The sequence below is a fragment of the Theobroma cacao genome, chromosome 3 (genome assembly GCF_053813885.1).
Source record: "Theobroma cacao isolate CCN51 chromosome 3, ASM5381388v1, whole genome shotgun sequence".
Classification (NCBI taxonomy): domain Eukaryota; kingdom Viridiplantae; phylum Streptophyta; class Magnoliopsida; order Malvales; family Malvaceae; genus Theobroma; species Theobroma cacao.
The window spans coordinates 44,381,315-44,390,920 of record NC_142641.1 but is presented as its reverse complement, the minus strand read 5'-3'; the positions used below and the strand labels follow the sequence as shown (position 1 = coordinate 44,390,920).

Here is a 9,606-nt window from a genome sequence, read left to right as displayed (position 1 = left end):
GAAAAACTGGAGAAACAAGAAGGTACTAATCTTTCTCCACTGCTGATAAGTGATAACAAAGCGTTTGTTTGAGGTGGTCAGCCTCAGGGCAGGAGACCAAGGCATGGGGATAAGGGCAGAGGATTTAGTTCCTGTTCATGAACTCGATAACTTTGCTAGGGGCAAAAGATTAGACTTTTTTGGAAATGGGTTGTTGATTATACTTAAATTAATACTTTTGAAAATTAATACTATATTGTCTTATTTACTAGACATCATAGTATATATTTTAGGTTCAAAAGTAGGTTCAATCCATATAGGTGGATTATCAGAATCATAGGATTCACCAGTAAAATGTTGCTCAAAGCTCCCATCTCTCATGTTGTAGATCCCCTGGTCTTTTCCATCTGCTTTTTGAGAGCCCGAGTAGGATGAAAAACAATCATCAGTGAAGTATATGCAGTCAGCTTTACAACCAGATCTGCTTGTAACTTGGATAGAGAAGGATGAATTACGGCCTAAGAACAACGCTCTGTTCCCTAAACTATTCACCCATTTCCACATTCCCTTCTCCACGTCCACTTCAAACACTCGGAACGCCATGGTGCCATGCCCATAATCATGACCACAAGCTTTCCCTTCTCGTGAAACAACCAACAATGACCCTGCTGATTCCACCATGTAAAACCGCTCAAAGTACTGCCATGGTTCTCTCGTATCACCGTAATTTGGTAGAAACTCTCTTGGGACAATTGAAATCACTTGAGCATTCAAAACTTCATGGTCAAAGACCCAAACTCTTGCCAGGATATCAATACCATAAAATCTGCCTTCGTAATAGACTAAATCATTACATGCACAAGAAGGATAAGCTTCAACTGTTTTCCAGGTTTCGTCCCCAACTTTGCAAACTGCCACTCTGTTGAGGCTACCTCCATAAATAATTGCAACCCTCAACTCATTTGGATTATTATTAGTAGATAAAATCGCTTTGTATATAAAATGAAAACACAATGAAGCAGGAGAATCAAATAAATAATTCAAACCTTTCAAAGTGTGCATCTGTGGCAATGGTACTCGAGCGCCAGATAGAGGATGAATTAAATTAATGTCGAATGTTTTCCCTATTGCAAACAGCCAGCCTTGAGAAGCCAAGCACTTCTTACCAATGTCATCTGGTATCGAGAACTTATAGATCTTGTGGGTGGTGAGGCTAAAGAACTCACGAAATCGCTTGTGTTTCCTCTTCGAAAGCATTAACCAAGGAGGCTGTTGCTGCGACGGTTCGAAGTTGCTCTTATCCGCTGCCGATCTCCATGAGGTACAAACAACACCAAAGGCCAAAAACTCCTCGACGGAGACCAGCTTTTTGGCAATCAACACCAAGAGGTCGCCTGGAAGCTCTGACCAATCCGCCATCATCAAAGCTATTGGAAAATAAAAAACGATTTGAAGAAGATAAGAAACGATAATACAACATTATAGTAATTCATAAGCATGACCAAGGACAATATATATAGGCCTACTATGTTTACATTTGTCTTTGCAAAGAGAGTGTACATTTTCCATGCGTAATATTCTCGAGTGCCTTGAATCAAAATTAGTAAATATAGGCATGCTATCATCTTTTGTTGTCCTTCTTTTAAGAAAAAAATTGTGGTACACTTCCTATGGTTAGGGTCCAAATGGTTTTTCTCTTTTCAAAATTTATTAATGGATTTCAATTTAATGAGATTATAATCTACTAGACTCGGGATGTGGGAACCGAGATGAAGAAGCAAAACAATAAGCTAATAAGGTGTAATATTACTTATAAATTTAGTAATGGTGTTTCTGTTTTTCTTTTAAATTTTTACTTTAGAAATAAATTCATAATACTTTAAATATTACTACTATTAATCCTCTAGCAGTTACCTACCAAGGTGCATGCCACCAAGCTTTCTCGTATACATTGACACATCGAACAAAAATCCTTATCTTTGTTTAAGCAAATGGCGAATCCCGTTTTGTATAACAAAAATCCCCTGAAGTCCTCCTGGTTTGTTGTCTTGCCTGTTCCTCAAATTCAAAGTTCTCAAGCCTGTCGATTGGTCGATCCGTGCAAACAACCTCTTCGTACTGATTGCCAAGCGGTTGGTGTGTTGGGAGGATTTCGTGGCGTTTGGTGCGGCTTTGAATACCTCATGGCGATTAGCTGCGGATAAAAGGGATTTTCAGCCATCAAAGCAGCAACCTCCTGTGACTAATGCTCGCAGAGAGACCAGTGCAAACTCAACGGAACGCTTGCACCAAGAGATCACGTTGAAGACCCGACCAATTATCCATCTCTTACAATTACAAGTGGAGAAAATAGAAAGCAGAGTAACACAAGACAGAGCAGTTCTTTTGGTGATTACCAAGGGCGGTTGAAAGAATTATATATATATATATATATATAGATGTTGGATTATCTAAAAGTTAATTTTATTTCGTTGTTGTTATTTATAATTTATTTCTTTTGTGCAACAAGTGGTATTTTCATTAATTCGCATTCATATTTGTAGTCTGGGAGTAGGTCAGACTTATGAGATTGCAGTCCCTCCAAAATCATGGAAACCAGGAGTGCATGTGAAGCACTGGAATGCTGGTGGTGCGTACGTGTGCCACAGCTTGCTGGGCTCCGTGTTGAGATGAGGCCATATTTCTCGTCCAACAACAACGGAAAACAAATCACTCTTCAAATTAACAAGAACAGAAACATAGAGCAGTATTAAAACTTCGATTTTAGGTAATGTTTGGTGAACAAAGAGGGCAATTAAAAGGACTATGTATAGATGTTGGAGTATTCAAAAATTAATGCAAAGATTTCATTTCATTAGGGTTGTTACACTGATTAATCTGAAAAATTTCCACAGTTGGCTTAAATGGGCAGATCAAATCATGCGCCCCCATGAATAAGAAGCCTGCCTAATACATGAATTGAAAGGTTCACTTGAAGAACATGTATTTTAGGAACAGATTAGCAATGATCTTGCTAAGTTTATAATTATTTAGTTGAAGCTATGGACCCAATCCGAACTATTTGCGCTTAGATGAATATTAGACCAAATCTCAGCCAACACTTTACGCATTAAGGCAAATACTTCCAATAACAAGATCAAGATTTGTTATATTATAAATCTATTGGTATCTGTCACACCAAAAGCAGCAATTTGTCCTTACGGATCGTTGAAAACAGCATCCTAACACCCAATACAATACATGCGAATGCGATTGCCCTAGGCTCCTTGACCGTTAAGCCTACGACGTTCACAGCCCTCAATTAAAAATGTTGATAGTGGCCAATAAAGAAAAGAAAAGTTGAATACTATCACGTCAACATGGTGATGGTGGATTCGGATGCTGAAATAATTATGAAAAAGTTGAACAGTTTGCCAAAAAAAATTATACAAATGATAATGGAAAACGTTCAAAAAAAATTCTTTGATTCCTTGAAAAATTAGGGTAATATAGCCTTATAGGGTTTTCAATGCCATTTATGATCAGCTGCCACAATTAAATTACTAATTTCGTTTGATTTTGCCGGCCGAAGGAGGCTAGGTGGCCGGCCTCCAGTACCCTTCTCTCCTTCACATAATTCTTCCTTCTATATAATTAAGCAAAGCTTCACCATTAATATCTCATTCGCTTTTCAACTGATCTCTTTCTCAAACTTGCATTAATTACTTGACGATCGTGTTATTGAAAAGCAAGGAATCCGAGAAAAAACGACGCAAATATGAGGCAAGCAGGGACTTATTCGGGCATACTCTCTGGTGGAATATCCGGAAGAACCGGGCCTCATTCCTTGCCCTTGGCAAGGATCAAGAAGATCATGAAAAAGTCTGGCGACGACGTGAAGATGATATCCGGGGAGGCTCCCATCGTTTTCTCCAAGGCTTGCGAGCTGTTCATCAAGGAGCTAACGCAAAGATCTTGGATGGTCACAATGCAAGGCAAGAGGAGAACGCTCAACAAAGAGGATGTTACGTCAGCTGTTGTGGCTACTGATATATTTGATTTTCTCGTGAACTTGGTATCTGAAGACTCTGGAGACACTGTGGACGCTACTCCTCTGGAAATGGATACCTTCACATCATCATCATAGGCCTCTCTCTCTCTCTCTCTCTCTCTCTCTCTCTTCCATTGCGTACACAAATTTGTCATTAACAAGTCCCCAAGTAAATCCAAATTGCTGTGATTAGAGCTTACAAACCATATTCATGGTGGACGGGGAAGAGCTTATATAGCACTATACAGATTTGTTGCACCAAATAAAACGAGAATACAATTCTAATTGTTGTCATAACATTTTCTCGTTCTTTTCTTTTGTATAATTTTTAAAAATTATTAATGGCAGAATCCAAAGTTAATGAATTTGAACATCGAACTTGCACTTCTCATCTTTTCAAGAGATGGGTACCTCCTAGCTAAACATTTATATGATAATATATCTTCTCGGTCAAATGACTAAAATCTCACTCCCTCTCCTCTTGTATTTTTCAAAAAACTACTTGCACGTATATGTTATAGTATTGATAGTAGGAATATTTTTCCTTTCCTTTTCCCTCTCTCTTTACCTACGCAGTGCATGACTTAAGAGAGGAGACCAATTATTTGTTAATAAAAAAGTCTTCAAAATGTTCAATTTTGAATTTTTTATCATATTTTAACACACAAAATAATACGAATATGGGAGTAGCCGGTACGTAATAGTCGCCATCGTTAGATGCATTATTTCATGTAGCGGCATTTTCTTAAGCATTTTTTCGCATGTCCAAAATCGTGGTATTGTGAGAGATTTTAAAATCGACTAAATGGGTTGAACTGTTGAAGGCTTGAAGTTAGATCAGGGCCTGAGGCCTAAGGCCTATGGATACCTTTTGAGCATAGGTAAGCCTAAACCTGTACCATGGGACTCCTCTTTATTCAACCCGAGAAATGTATAGACTCAACGAATAGGCCCAACTCAAGCAACCGATCGAGCCGCGGCAGTAATCAATGAGAAACAGAGACTGTAGTTTCGTAGCATCCCTCGGCATATTCAGAACCTATAATTAAACAAGGACTGTATACTGCTTGTATATTGCATTCTACGATATTCCTTTATCATTAACTTCATACTGGATTTATACTTTCTGAACTTAACTAAACCAACTGAAATCTTATTCCCTAGTTGCTAATTAATGTACGTTCTTAATTAAAGTAGACATCCAGCTCAAAGATGGCGCTGCTTCTTTTCAACATGTTTTAGCCTCAGTGTCGAGCATTCGGAAGAGGAATGAAGCAGAAGGAACAAAAATGGTATCTGCATATATTGCTATGTAACGTACACAAAAGAAAAAGGACATAAATTCTAGTTAAACTCATAACAAACAACTTTATACTATACGTTTATGATGTTTTGGCAATCAAAATTAGGCTGAAAAGCAACCGAAATCTAGGTTTTCACCAATCCCACCAGAGACCAAGAAGTCGTTGCTGTCTAGTCGAAATGGTGGTGGCAGGGACTTTTTCTCCTTGTCGGTTCTCTTGGTTGCCTCCGGCACCTTGTTCGGCCTCTTTCCAGCAATGGCAGCTGCTCTTTTCTCAATTCGTCTCCGTATAACATACTCTTCGGGAATAAACACATCCATTTGAATTATTCCCGAGTAGTATGCAGTCGCCTGAAAATAAGGTGACAAAAGAAACTTGGGTGAATGCAAAGTGTAATATAATTTTTAACACACGGCAAATACGGTAAGATCCGAAACATATATATTTATGGGAGAAGGGACGGGGGTGTTAATACCATGGGCGTTGGACCCATGTTTTTGTCTAAACAAGCTACTTTTTTTTTTCTGGTTCTGAGAGGCTTCCAAGGTGCAATGGTTTTCAAAAAGTTTTTGACTGTAAGCAGCTTTGGTGTATAAAGCTAGGAAATAAAGAGAGAGAGAGCATGTGTTGAGACAACGAGACAACTGTTAAACTAAAAGGTTATTTTCAAAAATACCCTTACACATAAAGTTATTTTCAAAAATACCCTTACACATAAAGTTATTTTTAAAAATATTTATTTTTATAATTTTAATTATTTTTAATCAAAATAAATTAATTTTGAATAAAATTATCTTTAATAAAATCGACTCATATGTTTAGGTCTGCGCTTCAAACTGACTAATATCCTTTGAGCTTTCCTTGTTAAATTACTTATTTCTGTAGTATTCTTTATCAAAAAGAAAAATTTTTAAACATTTTAAGTATTTTAAAGTGATTTTTAACACAAAAAAAAACTTTTGAGCATTTTGAGCGTTCTTCGTCAAGTAGGTATATTCATTGATTATGTTGTTAAATGGAATATGATGTTTTGTTTGAAATTATTGATTTTATTAAATGAAATTCAATAATTTTTATAGTTTTTAGGCACTGCGTAATTGGTTTTTGAGCATTGTGTGACTACCTTTTAGGCATTGCATTACTAATTTTTAGGTATTGCGTGACTGGTTGATAGGTATTATGTGATTAGTTTTTAAGTATTACCTAAAAATCAGTTACGTAATACCTAAAACTTAATCACAAAATGCCTAAAATCAGTCACACAATATTTGAAAATTAGAGACCTAATGATTAAGTCACGCAATACTTAAAAATGAGTCTCGTAATATCTAAAAGCCAGTAACATAATATCTAAAAACCAATAATGCAATACCTAATAACTAATTGATTTGCTTACTCGCAATCAAGTTTAAGTTGCCAAAGTCATACAGTTTTCTAATTTACAACTATGTCTAATTAATTTCAACCTCTCAACTTTGAGATTTTATGAATAAACTAATAAACCCAATAACTTAAAACACATATCTTAATGTCATTTCTGCTCTTTAAGATTGCAAGAAAGAGTTTGATGGCGAGAAAAACAGTATTTGACAAGAGAGAGAAATCGAGATTTAATTTTGAACTTTTTATCTGGATGGCTGGATAGAGAAAACCGAAATCGTTTTAATTGTCTAAAATTGTTTAAAGGGCATTATTGTCAAGTCATATAAAAAATTGACTGAAAATAATTAAAATTATAATGAAAGATATTTTTGAATTGGGCTTATGAAGAGAATTATTTATCACAATTTCCTCTAAATTAAAAGTATGATGCAGTTGATATCAGTTTTTACCCCTAAATAAAGAGAGAAAGCCAAAAATACCCGCTTGTCTCAACTCATCAGTCAATTTTAGTACAAAACATGCATATCTCAAGGGCAGGGCGGATCCAAAAATTTTTACAAGTGGTGTCAACCATTAACAATTTGATAAGTTTTTATTTATTGATCAAAATTAAGTATAAGTATCCATAAATTATATAAAGTTAAATATAAAAATCAAATAATCACATAATATATTTAATTAAGTAATATATTTATATAAATTTTTTGAAATACGACAATGCTGGGTCCGCCCATACTCGGAGGTTCATAACACAAGACTGTTTTATTCTTTTCTTTTTCTTTTACATAAGATTCGATTATAGAATACTTTGATATTAGATATTTGCAATGACAAATAGAAAAAATTAAGTTTGGAGCGCATTCATATGAATATTCATGCACTTCATATGCAATAACTCATGTATTACGGTATAATTAGTCAATTTTTATGGCTTTTATGAGTTAGTTTGGAATTGTGTTTGATTTTTAAAACTTAATTTTTAATAACGTAATGCCAAATATATTATAATTTGAATACAAAAAACGTTTTTTTTTTTTAATAATTGCAAGAGCTCTTTGAAAGTGTGATTGCGGTTTTGCAAACTATGGTCTGGAAACGAAATTACTAAATATCTATCCTTATTTTGAAATTTGACAAAATTATTTTTTAATTAATTTTTGGTGAATAGAACTATCGTTTCTTTTCTTTTATTTCAAATATATAATATTATCATATTTTGATATATAGATATATTTTTAATTCGAAATGAAAATATAAAGAAAACATAACTATTTGGTTTTCTAATTTGAAGTAATTTCAATTTTTTAAAAAACATAAATTTTTTGTGTTTTATGAATTTTGAAAATTAAATTCTACAATAATGTATTTTTTTATACATATTAATAGTAGTTTACTTAAATAATATTGAAGACTCATTTTTTTTATAGTTTTTAATATCATATCTTTATTAGACAATTTAACTCCCCATGTCAAATATCACATTTTTTCAATCACGACAGTAACACCAAACCTATATCTATAATATATATAAACGTAAGATAATTGATTGACATCTGTCATTATCAATTGAATTAATTTTTTTATATTCTTTATATTTAAATTATATTATTTTTTACATTGAATGGTTTTTTTTAACTTTTATTTATTTCAGCAAAAATATTTAAAAACAATAATTTTTAACTTTTAATATTTAAATGATAGATTCATTTAATATTTATCAATTAAATTTTAATATTATTTTCTGTCAATATCTTTTTATTCTGTATGAACCTAAATTCATGGTATTTAGACATATATTTTTTGAGTCAATTGATTGACACTTGTCATTCTCAATTGAATTAAATTTTTTTATATACCTTATATCAAAATTATGTTGTTTTTGACATTGAAGGGTTTTTTTTTTACTTTTATTTATTTCAGAAAAAAATACTTAAAAATAATAATTTATAACTTTTAATATTTAGAGAGTAGATTCATTTAATATTTATCAATTGTAATTTAATATTATTTTTTGATTATATCTTTTTATTCTGTATGAACCTAAATTCATAGTATTTAGATATCTCTTTTATATATCTAATAAATATCCATCCAATTCATTGAATAAAATAAAAAAATCAAAAAAATCTACTCATTTCTTAATATACATAACACACAGTCATCATTGAATATACAAATCAATTGAATTTGACAACTTTTAACTATTTATTTTATATATAAAAGACAAATGCTACTATAAATTAATAACTATTTTATATTAATTTCTCAATATACATAACACACAGTCATTATTAAATAAACAAATCAATTGAATTTGACAACTTTTAGCCATTAATTTTATATATAAAAGATAAATATTACAAGAAATTAGTAATTATTTTATATTGATAAGATCTTTACATTATACTATTACCTTATATTCTATAACTATTTATCTTAATCTGCCAATAGTATAGGTTATATATTCTCTCATTTTTTAATATTTTATTATACATCTAACAATCCTTGATAGGATTATTATATTCTTTTGATAAGTACTGTTTTATAACCGTATATGTAAGTGCAAGTTTTCGGTAATTGAAACCAGAATAAATAAGTATCTTCAATTAATATTAGTTTATTTTTTCCGCTACCAATAAAAACTATACATTCAAGCAGTTCAATAATACAATATAGCACAACAACAGAAACCAAAAAAATAAAAACAAATGTATATGGCAAAAAGAAGAGTAAACTGTCACTATAGTAAGACATATCTAACGGTTGTGTAATAGTTTATATTCCATTAAAATTTAGTTAAGTACAAGTCCTACATCTAAAAGGTTGATATACATCATCTAACAAAAATGAAAACCTCTAAATCCCAAATGTTATTCATTTTATTTGAAAAATATATTTTTAATGAAAAAA

General features: G+C 32.4%; 2 protein-coding genes across 2 annotated transcripts; one reads left to right on the top strand and one right to left on the bottom strand.

The window, feature by feature from the left end:
- Positions 1 to 240: 240 nt before the first annotated feature.
- LOC18606494 (F-box protein At2g26160-like) lies at positions 241 to 1,398 on the bottom strand. The gene has a single exon (XM_088804636.1). It carries the CDS (start codon positions 1,396 to 1,398, stop codon positions 241 to 243), a length of 1,158 nt encoding a protein of 385 aa, XP_088660762.1.
- Positions 1,399 to 3,568: 2,170 nt separating this feature from the next.
- On the top strand, positions 3,569 to 4,342 carry LOC18606493 (nuclear transcription factor Y subunit C-4-like). Its single transcript, XM_007040119.3, has one exon. The coding sequence runs from the start codon at positions 3,737 to 3,739 to the stop codon at positions 4,103 to 4,105; it is 369 nt and encodes a 122-aa protein (XP_007040181.3). The 5' UTR covers positions 3,569 to 3,736; the 3' UTR covers positions 4,106 to 4,342.
- Positions 4,343 to 9,606: the final 5,264 nt, after the last annotated feature.

What these genes read in the sequence shown, in the direction of transcription:
- LOC18606494 (XM_088804636.1), bottom strand. Translation starts at nt 1,398, where the DNA reads ATGGCGGATTGGTCAGAGCTTCCAGGCGACCTCTTGGTGTTGATTGCC.
- LOC18606493 (XM_007040119.3), top strand. Translation starts at nt 3,737, where the DNA reads ATGAGGCAAGCAGGGACTTATTCGGGCATACTCTCTGGTGGAATATCC.